This window comes from Pan paniscus, chromosome 7 (genome assembly GCF_029289425.2).
Source record: "Pan paniscus chromosome 7, NHGRI_mPanPan1-v2.0_pri, whole genome shotgun sequence".
NCBI classification, from domain to species: Eukaryota; Metazoa; Chordata; class Mammalia; order Primates; family Hominidae; genus Pan; species Pan paniscus.
The window spans coordinates 147,096,349-147,122,974 of record NC_073256.2 but is presented as its reverse complement, the minus strand read 5'-3'; the positions used below and the strand labels follow the sequence as shown (position 1 = coordinate 147,122,974).

The window sequence follows — 26,626 nt, the reverse complement described above, 5'->3', positions numbered from 1 at the left end:
TTGCAGACTCATAGAGGTTCTGCTTTGGTGGTCTTGCATAAGATCCAGAAAAATTACCTGGATTTCCAGGCAGAGACTCTTGTTTTTTCCCCTTACTTTCTCCCAAACAAATGGGGTCTCTCTCTCTCTGTACTGAGCCACCTGAAATTGGGAGTGTGGTGATGCAAGCACCCCTGTGGCCACCACCACTGGCACTGCACTGGGTTAGACCTGAAGCCAGCACAGCACTGGGTCTCACCCAAGGCCTGCTGTAACCACTACTTGGCTACTACCTGTGTTCACTGAAGGCCCTAGGGCTCTACAATCAGCAGGTGACAAAGCCAGTGAGATTTTTTCACTTCCCTTCAGAGCAGTGAGTTTTCCCAGGCCTTGGGTGGGTACAGAGATGCTGTTTGGGAGCTAGGGATTGAAGTAAAATATCTTATAAATTTACCTTATGTTCTGCTCTACTGCTGCTAAGCTGTCACTCAAATCACAAGACAAAGTTTTCCCCACTCTTCCCTCCCCTTTTCACAGGTAGAGGAGCTCTCTCTGTGGCCACCATTACCACCAGCCCATGAGGGGTTCTGCCAGGCCACTGCATATGTTTGCTGACAGCCCAAGGGCTCATCAGTCAGCTTGTGGTAAATGGTGTCTGGCCTGGGTCTCACCCTTTAGGGAAGTGGGCTCTCCTGTGGCCCAGGGCAGGTCCAGAAATGCTGTTGAAGACCCTAGGCCTGGTCTTGAGGGCCCCAAGAGCCTGCTTGGTGCACTACACCACTGTGGCTGAACTGGTACCTAAGATGAAAGGCAAAGCCTCCTCTTTACTTTTCCCTCTGCTTTTCTCAAACAGAAGGAGTCTTTCACCATAGCCACCACAGCTGGGAATATGCTGAGTCACACATTTAGTTAGCAAATCTCAGAGCCCAAGGCCCACTACATACCACCTGGGTACTGCTGCTGGTTATTTAGGGCCCAATGGTTCTGTATTCAGCAGATGATGAATTCTGCCAGGACTGTGTTCTTCCCTTCAAGGCAGTAGGTTCCCTTTTCACCCAGGGGTGTCTAGAGATGTTGTCCAGGAGCTAGGGCTTGGAATGGGGGCCTCACAACTCTACCCAGTCTCCTATCCTACTGTGGCTGAGGTGGTATCCATGATGCGGGACAGAATCCTCTGTACTCTTCACTCTCTTCACTTAAACAAAGGGAATGAGACACTTTCATTTGTGTGAGCTGCACTGCCTGAGATTGGGGGTGGGGTAGCGCAAGCACCTTTTTTTAGTCACCCCAGCTGGTGTCTCTTTAGGTCACATGTCACTCTAGTCCTCTGGCTCTGAGCCTAGCTCAGCATTAGAAATTGCCTAAACATTGCAGTCCTTCTGTCCTAGACTGACCTTTAAGTTTACCTAGGACTCCAGAGCTCTTTGGCTGGCATTTGAGAGGCTTGCCAAGAAACTTGAGTTCTGAAAGAAGGAATGGGCAATTCCTCTTTGAGTAGGTCTTCTTCAAATGCTCCCTTCGTGCACTGGCACTGATTGAGCCCAGCCTGGCTCTGCTCTCTGCTATGACAAGGCAGTACTGAGTTCAATGTAAAGTTACCCAGTCACTCTGCTTTCCCTCTCTCCCAAGAGTACGAAATTTCCGAAATGGTAGGCTACTGTGCTGCGAGGAGTGAGGGGTTGCTACCATCATTTCATACCATCTCTCCAACCCTCTTCAATGCCTCATCCAATGATATGAAGTTAAAACCAGGTACTGTGATTGCTCACCTGATTTTTACTTCTATGTTGGTGCTTTTCTTTGTGCAGATAGTTGTTAAAATTTGGTGTTTATGTGGGGTGTATGAACCATGTAGGCTTCTATTGCACCATCTTGCTCATCCTCCTCTGGCAGTGTTTTTTTGCCTAGAACTTAGGCACTGCTGATCCCTGACCCCCTTTGGATTCCCACAAGAGCCCTGCTTGGGCTCAGCCCACACAGACCCACAGAGGACATTCCCCCAGTCATGCTCCTCCATTTCCTGCAACTGTCCCCTTCCTCTGACCCAGCCACTGTCCCCTGGGGCCACAGGGAAACCAGGCTTTCTCCTTTGAACATTGGGATAGGTGTGAGTCTGTTGGGGAAAGAGGCTGCCTGGGGATCCATCTCTCTGGGGAAGTTTTTTAACTGAACTGATGGAACATGTGAGAAATAAGGGGAGGATAGAGGAGTTAGAGGTGAGACCAAGAGGGAAAGAAGTAGAAGAGGAAAAGTAGGGGTAGACTAATGTTTTGTGAGTAAACACTTTTCTTTCTCTTTCCAGAGCTATTTCTGACACAGCAATTTTTGAGCGGGCATTTGCCAAGTGAGTGGAATCTGGCCCTCCCCTTCCAGGACAATCTGCACAACAAAAAACCACCTGATTGCCTTTGGTGCTATTACCCAAGGTCTTGGGGTCTGGCCTCTTGGGAAAAGGGCAGGAACAGATAGAGAAGAGTGGTTCAGGGAAAGAAGGGCAGAAGGTTGGAGAAATCTAGTCTTTGAGCCTCTTTGGTGAGGAATTTCATTTCTTTTTTTAGAATACGAACAAGTTCACATCCTCCCAGTAGGTGAGTGTGAGTTTGCTGGAGGTGGGGGTAGGGATCCCATCCTGCACACATGGGGTAAGTAGGGCAGATTGCCCCTGCCTCGCCTTTGCCACCACCGCCCTGGGGCCTGGCCCTTGGTCATGTGGAATGGGAAGGGTCCAGAAAGCTGAGAACATGGAGGGATGAATGGGAATGGGGGCAGGAAGAAGTTAAGTAAGAGGGAGGAGGTGGTAGGAGAGCAGAACCCTCCAAAACATCTGAAAAGCAAATTTGGAGGGATGAGGAAGTGAGATGATGACTTGATTCTCCTTCTAGGAAGAATAGAGGAACGCTTCTGGCAAAGTAAGTATTTATTAAGGGGGAACCTGGGGCTTCTGAGTGGGAGCTGCAAGTCTGAGCACCCAAGTTGGTGGTTTCTATGCAAGTCAGAAACTGAGGTCCACTTCCAAATTTGCACTTTGCTCATGAAACAAACAAACATTTATTAAGGACTTATTGGACAACAAGAATTATTCTGAACCCGAAAGTTATGGCTGTGAACCAAGCAGACAAATTCTTGCCTCTTTGGAGCTTCCAATCCAGTGATCTCTCATCCCAAGCAGATCACCCTGAGGGAGCCAGATGTCTCCTGGGAGAGACAGAGGGCCCCCAACATCCACCCCTTGGTTAATTCTTCATAAACATTGAGGATACTGGCAAAATTGCATGATAATAAGGGTAGCTTACATGTGCCAAGTGCCTTACATACATAAACTCTCTCTCTGTCTTGTTTTTTTGAGATGGGGTCTCACTATGTTGACCAGGCTGGTCTTGAATTCCTGGCCTCAAGCAATCCCCCCATGTCAGCCTCCCGAAGTGCTGGGATTACAGGTGTGAGCAATCATGCTTGGCCTACATAAACTCTTTTAATCCTCATAACATCCCATTTAACCAATATGGAAACTGATTCCAGAGCACCTAAGTTTTTCGCCTCTAAGGCCCAATGCTAGATTTTACAGTATTCCTGACATGTCCCAGAAATGACCACTTTGTCATTCTCTTCCATTTGTGATGATGTCTTTTCAGAATCTCAATCTCTGCTCCCAGTACCCTATTTCCCCTTTTCAGAACACTGGATTGTCCATCTTTTTAGCTTTTTATGCCAGCTCTATCCACAAAGCTCAAGCATGCCATTAGCAGAGACAATTTTGGTTAGCAGCTGAAAGGGATAGAGGAGTTTGGTTCATATTCGTGCAAACAGGCTGTCATTCCAAGGATGTTCTAATCAAAGACTTGTCCCCACTTTCTGGTCGGCGTTGATGCCTGAGAGCAGATTTCAAGCATCTACAAGAGGAGGTTTTCCAGAAAATAAAGACACTGGCTCAGCTCTCAAAGGATGTTCAGGATGTCGTGTTCTATAGTATCCTGGCCATGCTCAGAGACAGAGGGGCTCTACAGGACCTGATGAACATGGTGAGGGGCTCCACAGTTGCATAGGTCTGGTAAAAGCTGTAAATGGGATTGGTTAGGAGATATGACTCCCAAGTTACATGGAAGAGGAAGAATAAGCAAGATGCCAGGGGAATGAGAAAGACTGGGGACTCTGGTGCCGGGCACAATGGGCCAGGGAAGAGTCGCCCCCACTACTGAGGCTGCTTGGAATCCCCTGGGGGAGGTAGAGAACCCTCATGCCTACCCCTTGGTTATCACCAGTAGACACAGGCAAATTATATAACGTTACTGTTATTAGTATTATTATTAACAATAATACCTGTCTTCTATAGCTGGAATTGGACAGCTCAGGTCATTTGGATGGCCCTGGTGGTGCCATCCTAAAGAAACTTCAACAGGATTCAAACCATGCATGGTTTAACCCAAAGGACCCCATTCTTTATCTCCTTGAAGCCATAATGGGTAAGAGTAATTAAAGGGAAAAATGGGAGAATCATAAGATTGGTCCCCAGGACCTGCAAAAAGCTGTGTTAAATGCCGTGTCTCCAAAGCCCTTTGAATGCCATGATCTTTCGTCCTTACATCACAGCTCTCTCTAAGGTCAGAGGGCTCACTGTGATAACTTGCCATATGATACAGAATTGAGTTTAAGGCCTAGGAAGTCACCAGTTTATGTTCATCCACAGATCATTGGAGGTGGGTGATTCCAGCTTTCAGCCCCTGAATCCCATCCTCTGGTCCCTCTTATTTAGCATCCTGGAGACCATTCTGAAGGGCTTCCCAGGGCAGGGAGCTTGACCTTCAAGTCTAATGGGTTTTATTCCTCTGCCTGGGAGTTATTCTCTCAGGGGGTCTCCTGCTTTATGGTGGGAGGAAAAATCTGGATTCTTCACTACTGTCTTTCCCCACATGTCCCCCACCCTCAGTGCTGAGTGACTTCCAACACGATTTGCTGGCCTGTTCCGTGGAGAAGAGGATCCTGCTTCAGCAACAGGAGCTGGTGAGAACTTCCCAGGGGCCAGAAGTTCAGGGAAGAGGGTGAGGGAACCAGAGATAAGAAGAATGATTCTGAGGAAAGAGAGATGATACAGGTTTTTGCTGGGAGGGGAGTCCAGATCACAGGGTGGCCACTGGGGAATCCTTGGCTGCAGTGTCCTTCTGGAGACCTGGTCCAGTGGGTATAAGCCTCCCTCAGGAGGGTCTTAGTTTCCATGGCAATCCCTGCAGCATTCCCCAACAGGCCTAAAATAGCCATATAGGAGCACAGGACTTTGAGGTCTAAGGGGATATAATATTCCTGCTCTAGTCACACTGTTACCATTTGCTAATTACTCCTGCTCTAGTTACACTGTTATGATTTGCTAATTTCTCTGTTTTTCTCTCTCCAAGTATATGTGTATATAAAAACATACCTTTATATGCATATACTATATACATACATATATGCATATACATTTAGAAATAAAAACACCACTATTCTACAAGGGGAGTTTTATTTTCACCATTTCATAGATGCGGAACCAATGCTCCCTGATTTCCAATAACTTGATCTTTGGATCGTAGGGTATGACCAGCATGTTACTCCTGGTCCTCTGGATCCCAAAGCTCTTGCTCCTTTTATTATCCTGCATGGCCCCTGGATACTGGGGCAGAAGCCTTCTCTTCCTGATCTTAAAGGCTGGTCTGTAGAACCTGATCATCTTTCTTCTAGGTAAGGAGCATCCTGGAGCCAAACTTCAGATACCCCTGGAGCATTCCCTTCACCCTCAAACCTGAGCTCCTCGCCCCACTCCAGAGTGAGGGTTTGGCCATCACCTATGGCCTGCTGGAGGAGTGTGGCCTTAGGATGGAGCTGGATAACCCCAGGTCAACCTGGGATGTAGAAGCAAAGATGCCCCTGTCTGCCCTCTATGGGACTCTCTCGTTGCTGCAGCAGCTGGCTGAGGCCTAAGCCCTCCCTGATGGGCAGTCAGTCCAGAGATGCTGGCCCTCTCCCAGTCTATGCTGTGAGTGTCCTTATGGGTGCAAGAGATAGGGCTGTGCCTTTCTGCGTTTCCAGGTGGAGTAGAGGCAGTAATGGGTAGAGATTTCAGGAAATGTTTTGGGGTGGTGGAATACTCTATATATTGACAAGAGTTTATATATTTGTCAAAACTCTTCAAATAGTATGTTAAAGACGTAAGCGTTTCACTATGTATAAATTTTACTTCAAAATAATAAAAACAAATACTCACTCTAGTTAATGGTGTGCATTTTGAATTGTTTTGGGTGAAGTGTACCGATAACGGTAACTTACATTGAAATGCAACAAAAAGTAAGTTGACTTGATGATAGACAGATAAGTGACCAAGTAAATGTGATAAAGTATTAGTAATTGGGGAATATGGGTGAAGGATATAGAAGAGATTTTTTTTTTCCTTGAAACATTTTGTGAGTCTGAAATTGTTTCACATTAAATGTTAGCCTCCACGTGTGTGTGTGTATGTGCATATTCCTCAATTATTAATATTTTGTCACATTTTCTTGGTCATGTATCTGTCTCATTCTGTGCTCTCTGTGTCATTTGCTAATGCCACCTCGCCTCCTAAGCTGAAACCTGGGAGTCCACCTTGACTCCTCTCCTTAATCCCCAATCAACACAGTCCAGCCGACTCACCATAGCCCTCCTCTTCTCACCTGGACAGCTGGTCTGGTGCTCCCAGCTGGTTGTCCTGCCACCATCTTGTTTTCTTCAAATTTTCCTTGAATCCTGGAGGCTCATATCACAGCAGGCATGGGGAATAATTTAAAAATGCAACCTTTGTATGTCACTCTGCCTAAAATCCTTTAGATGCTCCCTGTCATCTAGAATTATCAACCAAGATTTTAAATATGACATCTCATCAGAATCACCTTGGCCGACATTTCCACATGACAATAATGAAGTGACTAATCACCACTTCACTCTAGTGTATTCCAGTAATCCCTATTGCTCACATCATGTCTTCACTTTTAAAGTGTTTACTTTTTTTCTGCTAAAAAAGGCAAGAAAATGAGTTCTTCTCCCATCTTGCTCTTCTATCATCTCCTATCTCCAATTATTTTATTATTTGTAAATTGCCAAGGAGTGTAACCGTATTCCTCATGGCTGTTTAGTGTTAATTCTTTATTAAAATTTTTTTTTTTTTGAGACAGAGTCTTGCTCTGTCACTGAGGCTGGAATGCAGTGGCACGATCTCGGCTCACTGCAACCTCCACCTCCCAGGTTCAAGTGATTCTCGTGCCTCATCTTCCTGAATAGCTGGGATTACAGGCATGTACCACCACACTCGGCTAATTTTTGTATATATATTTTTTTTGTACAGACAGGGTTTCACCATGTTGGCCAGGATGGTCTTGAACTCCTGGCCTCAAGTGATCTGCCTGCTTCGGTCTCCCAAAGTGCTGGGATTACAGGTGTGAGCCACCATTCCCAGTCTGTTTAGATTTATTCATTGGTAAGTATCAGTCATTTTGTTTTATTCCTTGAATGGCTGTGATCAAATAATTTTTTCAGTAGTGCTTCACTCCCCAAGTCCCTTCATATTTGAGAAACTTTGCCTCTTGCCTTTGTTCTTGAAGAACTCCTTGGAGAGAGATTATATTTTTAGGTAACAGGTAACACCTTCTTGCCCTCAGTCTTTTGTAGCCATGCAAAGGTCTCCCATTGACTTATTGATGCTTTGAAGAAGAACAAGGCTAGTCAAATTTTCCCAGACTCTTTGCATATACATCTAAATGTATGCCTGAAGAATTCTTTCTTCATCCTTGAAGTTAAGCACTTTAACCAGGCAATACCTGTGTCTCATTCACTCTATGTCACTTTTCCTGGGAGCTACAGATTCATTTTTTCCTTTCAGGAAAATTTCCTCTTATAATAATTAAATATCTTTTATATTCTATTTGTTAGGTTCCCTACCTCACAGATACCAATTGTCCTTTAGGATTCTCCATACATTATCTTGTCTAATTCTTGCATCTTTGATTTTTTTTCGTCTGCATTCTCTGAGATCACGGCAGCTCTTTCCTCTATGTCTATAACTCAACTCTCAACTATAATTACTTTCCAATTCATCAGTTCAGATATTGTGTTGTGACCTTCAGTTCTTTTCCTTAGCTTTACAGTCTCTCTTTTCACATATTTCTGTTGTTGTATCTTTGCAGCTTTGAGGTTTTTACCTTATTAAAGTATTTCTCTTAGATTCTTCCATGGCATAAAACCGTTCTTTTTCTTGAGCTATGTTTTCTACCTGAATTGATTCCTCCACTCTCTTCTTTTCCTGTAGTGTGTTTGTATGGAATCTCTGTCACTTCCCACCTTCTCCCCCCACCCGCCCCCAATGCTCATCCTCAGCATGGGTACCTCTGTCCAAATTCTATTTGCACAAAGACAATAGGGTAAATGAGTTTTTCTCAACTCTTTTATCAATTAAATGAGATGGTTTCTGTTCCTCTGCAAACTATGGATTGAAACCTGTGTTTTCCAGTGCTTAAGGTCATGGCATGTAGAACGGCAGGAGGGCTCACCTGGGGGTCTGGGCAGTCTTGGATGATTGCCCCGGCCTCTCTTTCACCTTCTACGATTTTAAACATTCTCTGTACCTGAGTTCCCTCACCTCATCAAGGGATTTTGCCCTTTTGGAAATGACTTCTGACACCAACTACCTGAATTCATTCAAGGAACTCAGGTCCTTTTGTCAATCCTTGTACTGATTAGATTGTGGGATCATCATGGCAGGTGATCTGAGGTCATATTTCTTAATTCCATCAAACTAGGGTAAATGAAGCAGACCCTTCAATATTAGAGGAACAGCAGGGGCTCCCGTCTCAAATCCTAAAAGTGCTGCATTAAGAGCTTTTTTTGGCCCATGAACATCTGCTTTATTCACTCCATTTCTTTATAGGCATTTAAAGATTTCCACCCTGCTGGGATGAGATCCCTGACATCCTTTTTCTTTCTCTTTCTCTTTTATTTCACCCTCTTCATTTTTCCCCATTCTCTTAGGAACTACACCAGTCTTCTTCACTGTCCAAGTTTCAGCATAACCTTTCCTTTTGGAAATGGCTTTGAGGCTAGTGGCTATATCTCTGGTGGGCCAGCATCTGAACTTGATCCAGCATCAGGATCTATCCCAACACATCCTTTCCATGATGATCCCAAGTCCTCAGGCTGTAGTCAGGCCAGCCAGAATCTAAGCTCGGCTTGTCTATTTCTTTGATTTTAGCTACCGTGGATCACAATAAGCAAAGAATTGCATGTTTTGCTCTTTCTTGTTACTTTGCATTTTCTGATGCATTACAATGAGCCAGCTCCCTTAGGAGCTGGGTCTCTCTTTTCTAAATTCCACTGCTGGCCCAGCTCAGTGGCTCATGTCTGTAATCCCTATGCTTTGGGAGGCCAAGGTGGGTGAATCACTTGAGGTCAGGAGTTTGAGACCAGCCTGGCCAACATGGTGAAACTGTCTCTACTAAAACTACAAAAATTAGCCGGAAGTGGTGGCATGCGCCTGTAGTCCCAGCTACTCTGGAGGCTGAGGCAGGAGAATTACTTGAACCCGGGATGTGGAGGCTGTAGTGAGCCAAGATCGTGCCACTGCACTCCAGCCTGGGTGACAGAGCAAGACTCTGTCTCAAAAAAAAGACAAATTCCATCGCTTAACTCTTATCAGTTAAGATAAGAGTTAGCAATCAGAAAACAGAGATCCTCAACTTATATCATAACTGATCACTGCACAGCTGCAATTTTATATCACAGGTCACTAGGGACCAGGTAGCCATTCAGGAATCAATGAGTATTTGTGTCTCACCCTTTCATTCTTTCTCTTCCCAAAACACATGTTTCAGTCAGTCCAGGTCAGTAGCCAATACCACTTTTGTGAGATTAGAAAAATGACTTCTGACACTAACTACCTGGAGTCAGGCTGAATTTCACAGATGCAGGGCACTGCCCTCACCTCAGACACCAGCTGCAAATTTGGGGGTTCCCAGGACATCTTCACTTTTGACCAGCTGGTTACAAACTTGGGGTTTCTCACTACACCTTCAGGTGCAATAATTCACTGACACAACTCACAGAACTCATCGAAAGTGTCATACATGCATTTACATTTTATTATAGCAAAAGGATACAAATCAGAATCAGCAAAAGGTAGAGTTGCATAGGGTGAGGTCTAGGAGGTTCTGATATGTGAAATTTGTTTTTTAAAAAAATATCTTCTGTTGTGTATATTTAAGGTATATGACATGATATTATGGCACACATATAAATAGTAAAATGGTTACTATATTAGTCCGGTTTCATGCTGCTGATAAAGACATACCCGAGACTGGGTAATTTATAAAGAAAAAAGAGGCAGGCAAAGAGGGGATGAGAACCAAATGAAAAGGGAAACCCCTTATAAAACCATCAGATCTCACGAGACTTATTCACTACCACGAGAGCAGTGTGGGAGAAACTGCCCCCGTGATTCAATTATCTCCCACCCAGTACCTCCCATAAGCCTTGGGAATTATAGGAGCTACAATTCAAGATGAGATTTGGTTGGGGACACAGCCAAACCATATCAGTTACTGTGGTGAAGCAAATGAAAATAAATGTGAAACTCTCATGTCCTCAGGGACGGCTCACCCTCTTGGCACATTGAGGTATACAGAATATCGTCAATCAAGGAACCTCACCTGAGGCAGGACCCTCAGCATGTTGGTGTATGGAGGAGTGGCATATGTAACTAAGATTTTATATTTCAATTCTGTAGTTTTTACAGTGTAAATGATAGAAAGTAAAACTCCATTTTGGTAAATCTTGTCTGGTGGTAATATGCAGAAAGTACAGCTCTAAGCTATGTTCTCAATGGGCTGCATATCAGATTCCTAAGATTGAGAAGGAAGGGCATGGGATTTTTATGAATATTAGAGAAGGCAAAAGTAAAATAAATGCATTGTGAATACTGTCAATGGAAAGGAGTGTGACTATTTTGTGTGTCAGTTCTGGGATGCTACTCAGAAGTTACAGGTGTGGCAATCCTGTTAACACAGTTTCTCCTCCTTCAGGCACTTCACTTATTCCTGTAAGCCCACAGGGAGTAGATGGAAAGGGAATGGGTTTGGGGCAAGATTTTTTTTGTCCTTTTGCTTTATCTTTAGAATATTGTTGTAAGATTGGATTATATAATATATGCAAGGTGCTTGACAGAAAGGAGGTGTTAAAAACATTAATTCTGCTTGTACAGATGTCCAGACTCCCACAGCCAGGCAGTTCAGAGATGCTTCCCAGGGTCCTGGCCCTTGGATTTGTCCCTCCTCCTGAAGCTGACGTCTGCCTTCCTTGCTGTCCCATGCTAACATACGGTGATTGAGCCCATTGCTCTCCAGAGAATGGGAAAAAAAGTGAGAATAATAGAAATATCAAGTTAGGGTTCTCCAGAAAGACAGAACCATGTATACATGAGGAGAGTTATTAGAGGAATTGGCTCACATCACACAAGTGTTTCCAAAAGACAAAAATAAACATTGGCTTTGTTGAGCCTGTACTATACGAAGGGGTGTCCTTTGGAGGAAGCTTTGCAGTTCAGGTTTCTTGTTGTCTAACTACGTGACTGACTTACAGGCATGTTGTTCAGGTGTGGAGAAACTTTCCCAAGGTGAATGGACACAGAAAGGGGAGCACGCATCACCTGGGAGGGGAAGATGATCTGCTGATTTTCTACTGAATGGAAAAGGACGAGGAAAAGTTAGACATCTATATTGAGTCTAGTTCAGCATAGAACTTACAGTGGGAATACCAAAGGATGGATTTGAAAAGAATATAGCCAAACTATTTCTTTTTCTAACTGGTGAGGGTTAAAGGTCTAAGGGTTTCTTCTCCTACCAATTTAGGCAGGTGCTAAGGCAAAGCTGTCCAACGGAAATATAGCGCAGCCACATATGTAATCTTAACTTTCCCAGCAGCTGCATTAAAAAAGTAAACATGAAACCAGTAAAATTAATGCTCATAATGGCATTATTGTATTACATCTAAAATATTGTTATTTCAACATGAGGGACAAATGGCATAATAGTGTGACAGCACACAAATAGGGGAGCCCCCCAGTATGGGGGGTCAGAGAAGGTTTCCTTTTTCATAGACCATAATTGGCATAATATAAAATTCACCCTTAAAAATTCTAGTAGTTTTAACAAATGCATGCAAGTATGTAACCAACATAAGAATCAAAATACAGAATATTGTCACCCTCCCAAAGTTCCCTTGTGGGTTTTTGTAGTTAGCCACTCTTCCAACATTTAGCCCATTATAAGCATTGATGGGTTTTGTGTCCCCGCACAGAAATGGAATCATACTCTAGGTAGTCTTTTGAGTTTGGCTTCTTAGCCTAAAGTACTTTAGATTCATCCATGTTGTTGCATGTATCACTTGTTCATTTTCCTTTCTGAGTTTGTTTTTATTCCATTTTATACAGTCTCTTGATTCACTCATCAGTGAAGAATATTTGGACTGTTTCCAGTTTTCAGCAATTTTGAATGAAGACCCTAAAAACATTTGTGAGCATGTTTTTCTGTGAACATAAGTTTTCATTTCACTTTAAACACTTAATCGTTGCATTGCTGGGTTGTATGGTATGTGCTCTTTAATTTTATGGAAAATTGCCAACTCTTTTGGCTGTATTATTTTGCATTCCCAGTAGAGTTCCAGTTTATCTGTACTCTCCAGAGCAGTCTCAATAGCATTGTCATGCGTTTTGATTGCAGCCATTCTGATAATTGTATAGTGGTGTCTCATTGTGGCTTTGATTTTCATTTCCCTAATGACTAATGATGTCATTTAATTTTTTAGTTTTTGCCATCCATATGTCTTCTTCGGTGAAATGTTTATTCAAATCTTTTGTCTGGCCAGGTGTGGTGGCTCATGCCTGTAATCCCAGCAATTCGGGAGGCCGAGGCAGGCAGATCACGAGGTCAGGAGATTGAGACGATCCTGACTAACATGGTGAAACCCCGTTCTCTACTAAAAATGCAAAAAAATTAGCCGGTCGTGGTGGCGGGTGCCTGTAGTCCCAGCTACTCAGGAGGCCGAGGCAGGAGAATGGCGTGAACCTGGGAGGCGGAGCTTGTTGTGAGCCCAGATCACACCACTGCACTCCAGCCTGGGCAATAGAGTGAGACTCTGTCTCAGAAAAGAAAGAAAGAAAGAAAGAAAGAACTTAGCCAAGTGTGGTAGAACCAGCTCAGGATGCTGGGGCCAAAGAATGACTTGAGCCCAGGAATTTGAAGTTTCAGTGAGCTGGGATCGTGCTGCTGCACTCCAGCCTGGGCAGCAGAGAGAGACTGTCTCAAAAAAAATTTTTTAAATTTTCTTATTGTGTTTTGAGAGTTCTTTATATATTCTTGATACAAGTCTTTTATCAGATGTTTTATTTATTTATATTTTTTAACAGCTTTTAAAAACAGCTTTGAGATATAATTCACATACAACCTAATTCCCCTAAAGTGTGCGAATCAATGTTTTTTTCGTATGTTCATAGAGTTGTGCAACTATCACCACAATAAATGTTAGAACATTTTTATCGCCCCAAAAGGAAACCCCACACCCATTTTCAGCCACTGAGCATTTTCCCCAATCCTAGGCAACCACTAATCTGACATTATGGATTTGCTTAATGACATTTCATATAAATGGAATCGTACAATTTGTGGTCTTTTGCAATTGGCTTTCTTCACTTAGCATAATGTTTTCAAGGTTCACCCATGTTGTAGTTTTTGTTAGAATTTCCTTTCTTTGTGGCCGGGCACGGTGGCTCACGCCTGTAATCCCAGCACTTTGTGAGGCCGAGGTGGGTGGATGACGAGGTCAGGAGATCGAGACCATCCTGGCTAACACGGTGAAACTCCGTCTCTACTAAAAATACAAAAAATTAGCCGGGCGTGGTGGTGGGCGCCTGTAGTCCTAGCTACTCAGGAGGCTGAGGCGGGAGAATGGTGTGAACTTGGGAGGCGGAGCTTGTAGTGAGCCGAGATCGCCTCTGCACTGCAGCCTGGGTGACAGAGGGAGACTCTGTCTCAAAAAAAAAAAAAAAATTTTTCCTTTCTTGGTAAGTCTAAATAATATTCTATTGTGTAGATATACCACATTTTATTTTATCCATTCATTGACTGATGGACATTTGTATTATTTCTACATTTTGGCTCTTATGAATTACTTTGCTATGGAGATTCATGTACACATTTTTATGTTGGATATGTGCTTTCATTTCTCTTGACTGTATAGCTAGGTGTGGATATTCTGAGTGTTATGGTTACTCAGTGTTTAACATCTTAGTGAACTGTCAAACCATTTTCTAAACCAGCTGTATCATTTTACATTCCCCCCAGCAGTGTAACACGGTTGAGGTTTCTCCACATCCTTAAGAACACTTGTTACATCTGTCTTTTTGAATATAGCCATCTTAGTGGATATGATTTGGTATTTCATTGTGGTTTTGATTTGCATTTTCCTTTTGGCTAATAACATCTTTTCATGTGCTTATTGGTCATTTGTATATATTCTCTGGATAAATGTCTACTTAAATTCTTTGTAATTTTAAAATTGGGTTGTCTTATTATTAGTGAGTTATCAGTGTTCTTTATGTATAGTTTCTCATCAGATATATGTTTGCAGATATTTTCTCCTAATCTGTCACTTGTCTTTTCATTCTCTTAATAGTGTCTTTTAAAGAGCAGTTGAATTTTGGATAAAATCCAATTTATCATTTATTTATTTTATAGATTGTGTCTTTTGTGTAGCATCTAAGAAATCTTTGATTAACTCAAGGCCATACAAATTTATCTTATGTGTTTTCTTATGTTTTAAAGGTTGGTTTTATGTTTAGGTCTATGATTATTTTGGGTTAATTTTTGCGTATCAATGATATGCAAAATATGGGGTTTAAAAAGAACATTCTGATGGTGATGAGAATAAGTTAGTTGGGGTATAGTAGCTATCAGGGTACTCTCTGAGGTGGTAGTTGTAGTAGGCCAGGTGAGGGATGACTGATAGTTTGGACTAGGGTGCTAAGAATGGAGATAAAGAAAAGTGGAGGGATTTTATAAGTATGTAGGTGGTAAAAGAGCAGGACTTGATGATGAAATGAGTATTCAGAGTGATATAGAGCAACAGTAGGTCAAAGATGATGTTTAGCTTTCTAGCTTGTGCAACTGAGTTGCTGGTAGTGCTGAGTATTGAGGGGCAATGGCTGAGCATCAGTCTTGGGTGGGGAGGATCTTGCATTCACGTTTAGGCATATTGAATTTGAAAAGTCTGTGAGATCTCCAAGTGAAGGTGTAGAATAAGTAGTTTCACGGCTGGGCGAGGTGGCTCACGCCTGTAATCCCAGCACTTTGGGACGCTGAGGCGGGCGGATCACGAGGTCAGGAGATTGAGACCATCCTGGCTAACATGGTGAAACCTCGTCTCTACTAAAAATACAAAAAAATTAGCCCGGCATGGTGGCGGGTGCCTGTAGTCCCAGCTACTCGGGAGGCTGAGGCAGGAGAATGGTGTGAATCCGGGAGACTGAGTTTGCAGTGAGCCGAGATCACGCCACTGTACTCCAGGCTGGGCGAGACTCCATCTCAAAAAAAAAAAAAAAAGGTAGTTTCACATAATGGTTTTGGAGTTGAGAGGTTGGGGTGATGATGTAAATTTTAGAGTTATTGCTCTACAGATGGTAACTGACGGCATGGGGAGAGATAAGTAAGATTGACTTCAGACACAGTACATGACAGAAGAAAAGAGAACCTAAGGCTGAGCCTGAGGCTCCCCAACATTTAAAGGTGGTTAGAGGAGGTTGATCCAGCAAATAAAACTAAAATGGGGTGGTATAGTAGGCAGAACCTTTAGGAATGGTCCCCAATATTCCGTGCCCTAATCCCTGGAATCTGTGAATGTGACATCACTCATCTGATTGTGTTATGTTATAAAGCAGTGTTGATTTAAAAAAATGGAGTATCTTCATGGGTCTAATCTAATCAAATAAGTCCTTAAAGGCAAAGAATTTTCTATAGCTGATGGCAGAAAAATTCAGAGAGATCCTAAACATGAGAAGGGTTCCATGTGCCGCTGCTGACTGAAGATGGGGTGGTGCGTGTGAGAAGGAATATGGGAGCTTTAAGGGGCTGAGAGTGAGGCCCCTGGAGTCAGTAAAGAAATGGACCTCAGTCCTATGATCACAAGGGACTGGATTCTGCCAACAAACTGAATGAGCTTGCAAGTGACTTATTCCTAGAGCTTACAGAAAACAGCCCAACCAGACTGGGTACCTTGACTTCAGCCTTGTGAGACTCTCAGGAGAGAATCCAGTCAAGCCTGCCTTGAATTCTGACCTACAGAATGTGTGATAGTAATAACAATAGAGTGTTGTAAACTTCTGAGCTTTTCCCCCTCTTATGCAACAACTGAAAACTAATACAGTTAACAAGAGGTAGGAGGAAAAGCCAAGTGTGTTGAATAATCAACATTATAGAAAGAGTGTTTCTCAAGAAAGAGAAAATGGCCAACAGATTTGAATGCTGCTAAGAAATAAAAACAAAGAATTAACCCTACATATTAGGTTTAGGTACACAGATATAATTTGAAGAGGTTAACAAGACCTATTGCCTGGAGTGACGAGCCCTGAAATTTGGTTGGCATGGATTGAGAACACTGGGAGGTAAATTAAAGGAGATGGCAAGTATAGACATCTTTGGAACTTCCCTTCTTCTTGGTAGGAAAATAAGGTAATTATAAGGCAGTAAATTCCTCGAGGGTGTTGGAGGGTTGACTAGAAACTTTTTTTTCATTTGAGCATGATTAAAAATGAACAGGAAATATTAATAAAGAGGGAGAGGTTGAAGAGATAAGGCATATGGATGAGTTATTTTATTTGAGTTGACTTTGGTTTTCTCTTTTGTAAAATGAAGTGTTTTTGACTAGATGGATTCTACTTCTAGGGCTTTCATCTTCTGTGATTCTGGTCTTCACTTTTAGCTAAACTCTCAATCTTGCTTTGGCTCTTACAAGTCTTTGAGACTTCCTTTGCTTCAGTCACCCAACTTCTTTAACTGATGCCCCTTTTATATTATTTCGGCCAACACTCTCTCTCTCTAAACACATTCCAAATATTTGCTTCTATCTTTGCCTCTGTCCACATGTTAGAGCCTTTCTTCCTGCCCTCACCACACCTCAATTTCCCATTCCGTACTGACAGATTCATACACAAAACAAGCTTTCTTTCCTCCTTAGAGGTTAGCCTGTCTCCCACACTGTTCAAGGCCAGCTGTAGACTGAGCAGAACCTATTCTCCCTCCCAGAGTAACCTTCTCTATTAATTGTCTCCTCCATCTTCTGAATCTCAATCTCGCCCTCAAAACTGTTCAGATTCTTTTTGGCCTGAAAAATGTCTACATTTTTCCAATCCTTTAAAATTAATTTTAGTCTTTTAATCTTTTTTCCTTTTTTCTTCCAAACTTCTCAAAATTTAGTAAAACAATATGCTTATTATCTTTATTAACTCACTTTATAGTCACTTTTCAGCCCAATGCAATCTGTCTTCATACCTGACACGTTTATTGAATTTGCTCTCATCATGGTTACCATGACCTCCTAATCATTTAAACTAATGAAAAAATTGTAGTCCTAGTTTTATTGGAGACTTAATATTAAATTATACACTATGAACTACTCACTCCTTCTTCAAATTTCCTCCTTTTGTGGCTGCAGAGAAGTAGTGCTCTTGTTTTCCCTATCACCTATTTCTTTTTAGTCACTAAACATTATTTACTGAAGGCCTAGTATGTTCCAGTCATTATTCTATGCACCTGGAGTTCCACTTCCCATTGATTTTATATTTCAGTGGAAAAAAAAGAGAAAATAAATAAATGTATTATATAGTATATTAGAAAGTAACAAGTGTCATTATTTATCCAAGTAGAGATATTAAGGTTATAGCATATAATTTGGGAAGATGCCTGAGTTGAAGACAATCATTTGAGCACAGACACTATAGATGTATTAAAGTCATGAGGCTGGATAAGACCACTTAGGAAGCAGTGAAAAATCACTATGAGAGAGTAAGAAGTTCCAGAGACGAATCCCTAGGGAACCCTACTGTTTAGAGGTTGAGTGAAGAGGAGGGAACATCAAAGAAGATGAGGAAGACTGAATGTAAAGTAAGGAGAAAACTAGGAGAGAATGTGACACTTGGAAGCCATATGAAAAAGGTTTCAAAAACTTCCTTAAGTGTGATATAAACAGTGCTAATAGATCAAATGGTGCTAATAGATTGAGAGGAGAACTGAGGACTGACTATTGAATTTTGCTACATTGAGGTCATTGATAACTTTGACAAAAGCAATTTTCATGGGCTTGTAGTAAGAAAACTTGATTGGAATTGATTTAAGAGGGAATGGGAAGAAATCCGTGAGAGACAGTCAGGGTAGGCAACCCATTATCCCTTATAGGCTATGTTTATACTTATTCATCCTTAAACAGTGGACCTCTCTAGGTCTGATCTATTCTCTTTATACATTTGTGGCAGAGAAACGAGTGTCTACACAAAATATTGACTTCCAATATCCATTTTCCACTGCTACCAGTATGATAGCATTGTTAAATGAGCACATGGTCATTCAGAAGAAATAGTATGTTTTCTAGTTTCCTATACAGCTAGGTTGGCCATATGACAAGGGGGATGTAAGCAGCAGTTTTCTGAGTTAATATCCAGAAACCATTCTTAAAGACGGTTAGTGTGTGCCTTCCTTGTCTCTTACTAGTCCCTTTATTCATTTGTCTGCTGGAATACAGATGGGAGGGCAGAGCATTGAGTTGGAGGAAGACTAAGTTCCTGAGGACTTTGTGAAACACAGCTGCCCTGTCAGCCCTACACTGCCTACTTTTTACTTCTGCATGAATGAAAATCAATTTCTTGTTGAAATTACCGTTATGTTGGATCTGCGTTACTTCTCTCTCAACCCAATTCTAACTGTTATACATTTCCTGGGCAATATTGTTCACAGTTACTATTTCATTTGCTGTCTATTTTTCAAATAATTACCTAACCTCCATCTCTAGAGCAGACATCAACCTTCAGATATATTTCTTAAAATATTGAGTAGGCTTTCACTTTTAGCTTGATTAAATAGCTTTTAGTGAATCTGCTCTCTTTCTGCAAATAAATAAAAACCTCACCAAAATATACTAAACAACTGTTTTCAGATATTGTGTAATAGGAAGCACAGGCAAACAAACAGGAGTCCTAAGATTGCCCCAGGTTTCTGCCTGGAGCACATTCTGAACCACAGTTCAGAAAGAGAAACCTGTATAAGGTGGAGTGGTCTCTCTGAGTTAACAACACAGAGATAGGAGGTTGAGGAGGCCAAAGGAACTAACATTTTTAGGGCAGAGTTCTAGGAAAGAGGGAGTATTATCCAGTAACTTACATAGGGTACCTTGAGCCTCGGTCTAAATACTTAACTTGTGCATGTATAGCATAAGGCTTCAAAATAGTAGATTTAAAAGCTATCAGCTAGCTGTAGCCTGCAAAATTTCTAGAGCTTGACTGGTTCTGGCAGATATTTGGGTTTCAACCAGCTACCATGGACAGAACTCATTGAACACTCAGGACATTCATTAGAAGTCCCAGAAGGATCATGTCTTAGTAGAAGGGTTAAGATGTAGAGTGGAGGCTGTATAAACCCCATTTTAACAGAGTATAAAAACAAGCCTCAAAAGAATCAAGTGGATCTGCATATAACTAGTTGCCAGCTAAAGCAAAATTTAACACCTCTTAAAGGAATACAACAAAATCCAGACACACCCAATAATGCAACATTCACAATTCCAGTATTACTACACATGGGAAGAGGCAGGTAAATGTGATCTATAACATATCAATTAGTTAATAAACAGAATACAGAAATGACAGATGGGATGACGATGGGGGGTTAGCTGATAAGGACTTTAAAACAACTTATTATAAATATGCTCAAGTGTTTAAAAGAAAACAGAAGCCTATTGAGGAAAGAAAAGAATAAATTGAAAATAACGAAATGGAATGTCTAGAGCTAAAAAATACCATGTGTGAAATAAAAATACACTGTACAGGCTTGTTAGTAGAATAGGTAATGCAGATGGAATGATACATGAAATTTAAGATATAGTAATAGAAGCTAAACTGAAGCACAAAAAAGAAAAAGTGCAAAGACATTCAAGGACCTGTGATATGATATAACATGTGTAATTGGAGCCCCATAACTAAAGTGGGCAAAAACAATACTTAAAAGAAATACGTGCTGAAAATTTAATGAAAATGTAATATAAACCAAACTCCACAGACCCAAATGGCTTGGTGAACTCTGAACAGGATAAGCACACAAGAACACTATCCCAAGTTGTACAATAATCACATTCCTGAAAACCAATGATAAAGGGATAACTTTAAAAGCAGGCACAGAAAGACCCAATGCATTCAGAGAAAGAAAGGTTACAATTATTGATGATTATAATGCAAGTCCATGATAAAAAGCAAAGCGAAATAAAGGAAAACTATCAATCTAGAATTGACAATAATTTTCAGCAAAATAACTTTCAAAAATGAAAGTAAACTTTTGATTCTGGCCAACATGGAGTAGCAGAGACTGGATTTTTCCTTCTGCTGGAAACAACTAAAAAACCCACAAAGTATATGAAATAATGGTTTTCAAGTAATTGGACAGCAGTTAAAAAGGACAGTGAGCCTTGAGAAATGGAAGAAAACCAAGGTGAGCCCTCTGATTGCCCCAGATTACTGTCTTGAGAGAGTTTCCAGCATGGCACAGGAAGGAGGAACCCAAGAACAGCCTAAGAACTTCCTCGAGTTGAATGGATGAAGGTGAGAGTCTGGGGAAGCCAAGGCAGCTAGAGTTTTCAGGACAGAGTACAGATAAGAAAGAGTTGTACAGAGAGAAAACCCTAGAGACCTGTAGAATGACCCTGGTTGGATGGCTTGCAATTGTGTGTTGACTAAGTGAGATAATCATTAGATTATTGAACAGATTTTTTGTTTCTAAAATGAATATTACTTTAAGTTGATAATTGTATATTTTTATGGGGTAAAATGTGATATTTTGATATATGTATACAATAGGGGATGATTCTATCAAGCACATTAATATATCTATCACTTCACTTTCTCATCATTTTTTGTGATGGGGCATTTGCAATTTACTCTCAGCGATTAACTATGGTCACCCTGTTGTACAATAGATCTCAAAAACTTATTCCTTCTGTTTAATTGAAACTTTGTACTCTTTGACCAACATCTCTTCAATAACCCCCATCTCAGTCCCGCCCTAGTATCTGGTAACCTCTGTTCTACTCTCTATTTCTATGAGTTTGACTTAAAAATTTTTCATATAAGTGAGATTATGCAGTATTTTTCCTTTTGTGCCTGGCTTATTTCACTTAGCATTATGTACTCCACATTCATCTGTGTTGTCACAAATGAAAGCATATCCTTCTTTATTAAGGCTGAATATTATTTCATGTATATATATATATATTACATTTTCTTTGTTCACTCATCTGTTTATGAACACTTAGATTGGTTTCATCTATTGTAAATAATATGGCAATGAATATGGGAGTGCAGATATTTCTCTAACATATTGATTTCAATTCTTGTGGATATATAACTAGAAGTGGGATTGTTGAATCATATGGTAGTTCTGTTGCTTTCAGTTTTTTGAGGGACCTCCATACTGTCTTCTAACATGGCTGTATTAATTTACATTCCCAGCAACAGCCTACAAGACTTTCCTTTTTTTCACATCCTCACCAACACTTATCTTTCATTTATCTGCTAATAGCCATTCTAACAGGTTTGAGGGGATAGCTCATTGTAATTTTAATTTGCATTTTCCTGATGATTAGAATATTTCCCTGATGATTGAGCATTGATGACAACAATTAAAGAAGACACGAATAAATTAGAAAAATCCCATGTTCATGGACTGGAAGAACTGATGCTGTTAAAATATCCCTATTGCCCAAAGTGATCTACAGATTCAATGCAATTCTTATCAAAATTCTAATATCATTTTCACAGAAATAGAAAAAAAACCCCAAATTCATATACAACCAGAAAAGACTGTGAATAGCCAAAGCAATTTTGAGTTAAAATAACAAAGCTGGAGGCATCACAGTTTCTGATTTTAAAAATATATTATAAAGATATTATAATCAAAACAACATGGTACTGGCATTACAACAGACAAATTGGCCAATGGAACAGGATAAAAAGCCCAGAAATAAACCGAAGTATTTAGGGTCAATTGATTTTCAACAAAAGTGCCAAGAATGTGTAATGGGGAAAGAACAATCTCTTCAATAAATGGTATTGGGAAAACTGGATATCCACATTCAGAAGAATAAAATTGGACCTTTATACTCACACCATAAAAAAAAATCAATTCAAAATGGATAAAAGACTTAAACATAAGACTTGAAATGGCAAGTCTACCAGAAGAAAACATAGGGAAAAGCTCCATGACACTGGTCTGGGCAATGATTTATTGGGTAGAACTTCGAAAGCATGGGCAACAATAGCAAAAATAGACAAATGGATTCCATTAAGTTAAAAAGCTTCTGTGCAGTAAAGGAAGAAATTAACAGAGTGAAGAGACAACCTATGGATTAGGAGAAAATATTTGCAATCCGTACATCTGCTAAGGAGCTAATATCCAAAATATATAGTCGTGTATATATCAGTTGCTTAATGATGGAGCTACATTCTAATAAATGCATCATTAGGTGGTTTCAGCTGTGGGAACACCATAAAGTGTACTTACACAAACGTGGACAATATAGTCTACTGCACACCTAAGCTATATGGTATGGCCTATTGCTCAAAGGCTATAAACCTGTACAGCATGTTAATGTACTGAATACTATAGACAGCTGTAACATAATTATAAGAATTTGTCTAACTAAACAAATCTAAAGTAGTAAAGGTACAGTAAAAATAAAGTTTAAAAGTTAAAAATGGTACACCTGTATAAAGCCCTTACCATGAACGGAACTTGCAGAAATAGCTTACTATGAACTGAAAGTTGCTCTGAGTGAGTCAGTGAGTGAGTGGTGAGTGAATGAGAGGGCCTAGGATTGCTGTACACTACAGTAGACTTTATAAATACTATACACTTAGGCTACACTAAACTTACAAAAATATTTTTCTTTCTTCAACAATGAACTTAGCTTACTGTGATTTTTACTTTATAAACTTTTTATTTTTTTGCAAACTTTTTGACTCTTTTGTAATATTTAGCTTAAAACCCAAACATTCTAAAGCTGTACATAACATTTTCTTATATCCTTATTCTATAAGCTTTTTTCTATGTAAAATTTCTTTTTCTTTATTTTTTAGTTTGTAAACTTTTTGTTAAAAATGAAGACACAAACACACACACATTAGCCCAGTCCTACATAGGGTTAGGATAATCAATATCACTTTCTTCCACCTTCACACCTGGTCCCACTGGAAGGTCTTCAGGGACAATAACATGCATGGAGGTGTCATCTCCTAGGATAACAAGGCTTTCTTCTGGAATGCATCCTGAAGGACATGCCTGAGTCTGTTTTATATTAAATTAAAAAAAATGACAAATGAATACATTCTAAAATAACAATCTATAGTAAACACATAAGCCAGTAATGCAGTCATTTATGATTATTAGCAAGCATTCTGTATGATACATAACTGTGTGTGCTATACTTTTATATGGCTGGCTGTGAAGTAGGTTTGTTGACAGCAGCATCACCACATACATGTGAAGAATGAGTTCTGCCAGGATATTAGGACAGCTACAACGTCAGCAGGCGATAGGATTTTTCAGCTCCATTATAATCTTATGGGACCACTGTCATACGTGTGGCCTGTCATTGACAGAAATGTCTTTATATGATGCATGACCATATAAGGAACTCAAACAACTCAATAGAAAGAAAACAAATAATCTGATTTAAAAATGGGCAAGGGATCCAAACAGACATTTCTCAAAAGGAGAGATACAAATGAACTTTTCTGCATTTTTTGTCCACTCAAAATGCTCTAATAATTTCCCCTCTAGTTCAAAGTAAAAAGCAGAATCCTAATAGTGCACAGGATTTGCCCTTGCTTGCTTCTGTCCCCATCGCTTCATAATTTTTCCTTAGCTGCTCCCTCCAGCCACATGGCATACTTGCTGTCCCTTAAGCCCTCAGGCACAGTCCCATCTCAGGGCATTCTCACCTGCTGTTCCTTCTGCGTGGAATGACCTGCCCTGAATGTGCACATGGCTTGCCACCCACTTCCTTCAGGTCTTCAGCAAACCGACATCAAACATGTATACCTATGTAACAAACCCCAGAACTTAAAGTATAATAAAAAAAATAAAAACTCTTTTTTCTTTATTTTTGTCTGACTGGATTAGTTCAAAAACTGGGCTTCAAGCTCTAGCTGAGACTTTTTCTTCTGCTTGGTCCAGTCTATTGGTAAAGGTTTCAATTTTATTTTGAAATGCCTTAAGTGAGTTTTTCAAATCTAGAAACTCTGACTGATTTCTTTTTAAGATGTTTATCTCTTCCTTCATTTCCTAGATTGCTTTAGAAGTTTTTTTTTCTTTTTTTTAAAAACTATACTTTAAGTTCTAGGGTACATGTGCACAACGTGCAGGTTTGTTACATAGGTATACATAAGCCATGTTGGTGTGCTGCACCCGTTAACTCGTCATTTACATTAGGTACTTCTCCTAATGCTATCCCTCCCCCTGCCCCCCACCCCATGACAGGCCCCAGTGTGTGATGTTCCCCACCCTGTGTCCAAGTGTTCTCACTGTTCAATTCCCACCTATGAGTGAGAACATGCGGTGTTTGGTTTGCTGTCCTTGTGATAGTTTGCTGAGAATGATGGTTTCCAGCTTCATCCATGTCCTTGCAAAGGACATGAACTCAACCTTTTTTATGGCTGCATAGTATTCCATGTTGTATATGTACCACATTTTCTTAATCCAGTCTATCATTGATGAACATTTGGGTTGGCTCCAAGTCTTTGCTATTGTGAATAGTGCCACAATAAACATATGTGTGCATGTGTCTTTATAGCATGATTTATAATCCTTCAGGTATATACCCAGTAATGGGATCAATGGGTCAAATGGGTCTAGATCTTTGAGGAATCGCCACACTGTCTTCCACAATGGTTGAACTAGTTTACACTCCCACCAACAATGTAAAAGTGTTCCTATTTCTCCACATCCTCTCCAGCATCTATTGTTTCCTGACTTTTTAATGATCACCATTCTAACTGGTGTGAGATGGTATCTCATTGTGGTTTTGATTTGCATTTCTCTGATGGCCAGTGATGATGAGCATTTTTTCACATGTCTGTCTGTTGGCTGCATAAATGTCTTCTTTTGAGAAGTTTCTGTTCATATCCTTTGCCCACTTTTTGATGGGGTTGTTTGTTTTTTTCTTGTAAATTTGTTTAAGTTCTTTGTAGATTCTGGATATTAGCCCTTTGTCAGATGAGTAGATTGCAAAAACTTTCTCCCATTCTGTAGGTTGCCTGTTCACTCTGATGGTAGTTTCTTTTGCTGTGCAGAAGCTCTTTGGTTTAATTAGATCCTATTTGTCTATTTTGGCTTTTGTTGCCATTGCTTTTGGTGTTTTAGTCATGAAGTTCTTGCCCATGCCTATGTCCTGAATAGTGTTGCCTAGGTTTTCTTCTAGAGTTTTTATGGTTTTAGGTCTTACATTTAAGTCTTTAATCCATCTTGAATTAATGTTTGTATAAGGTGGAAGGAAGGGATCCAGTTTCAGTTTTCTACATATGACTAGCCAGTTTTCCCAGCACCATTTATTAAATAGAGAATTCTTTCCCCATTTCTTGTTTTTGTCAGGTTTGTCAAAGATCAGATGGTTGTAGATGTGTGGTATTGTTTCTGAGGGCTCTTTTCTGTTCCATTGGTCTATATCTCTGTTTTGGTAACAGTACCATGCTGTTTTGGTTACTGTAGCCTGGTAGTATAGTTTGAAGTCAGGTAGTGTGATGCCTCCAGCTTTGTTCTTTTGGCTTAGGATTGTCTTGGCAATGCAGGCTCTTTTTTGATTCCATATGAACTTTAAAGTAGTTTTTTCCAATTCTGTGAAGAAAGTCATTGGTAGCTCGATGGGGATGGCATTGAATCTATAAATTACCTTGTGCAGTATGGCCATTTTCACGATATTGATTCTTTGTACCCATGAGCATGGAATGTTCTTCCATTTGTTTGTGTCCTCTTTTATTTCGTTGAGCAGTGGTTTGTAGTTCTCCTTGAAGAGGTCCTTCACATCCCTTGTAAGTTGGATTCCTAGGTACTTTACTCTCTTTGTAGCAATTGTGAATGGGAGTTCATTCATGATTTGGCTCTTTGTTTGTCTGTTATTGGTGTATAAGAATGCTTGTGATTTTTGCACGTTGATTTGATATCCTGAGACTTTGCTGAAGTTGCTTATCAGCTTAAGGAGATTTTGGGCTGAGATGATGGGGTTTTCTAAATATACAACCATGTCGTCTGCAAACAGGGACAATTTGACTTCCTCTTTTCTTAATTGAATACCCTTCATTTCT

The 26,626-nt window shown here is 40.5% G+C and overlaps 1 protein-coding gene across 2 annotated transcripts in view; it reads left to right on the top strand.

Moving 5' to 3' along the window:
• GSDMC (gasdermin C) overlaps nucleotides 1-6,215 on the top strand; it is a 38,508-nt gene extending 32,293 nt beyond the window's left edge. The window contains exons 7-14 of one of the 2 annotated variants that reach the window (XM_057303089.2): nucleotides 1,609-1,731; nucleotides 2,282-2,323; nucleotides 2,538-2,567; nucleotides 2,862-2,888; nucleotides 3,859-3,998; nucleotides 4,310-4,439; nucleotides 4,904-4,977; nucleotides 5,689-6,215. In XM_057303089.2, coding sequence (XP_057159072.2) covers nucleotides 1,609-1,731; nucleotides 2,282-2,323; nucleotides 2,538-2,567; nucleotides 2,862-2,888; nucleotides 3,859-3,998; nucleotides 4,310-4,439; nucleotides 4,904-4,977; nucleotides 5,689-5,928 — 806 coding nt within the window. In that variant the 3' untranslated portion in view covers nucleotides 5,929-6,215. The remainder of the gene's footprint in view (nucleotides 1-1,608; nucleotides 1,732-2,281; nucleotides 2,324-2,537; nucleotides 2,568-2,861; nucleotides 2,889-3,858; nucleotides 3,999-4,309; nucleotides 4,440-4,903; nucleotides 4,978-5,688) is intronic. The other variant, XM_003820453.4, reaches the window with a different exon arrangement.
• Nucleotides 6,216-26,626: the final 20,411 nt, after the last annotated feature.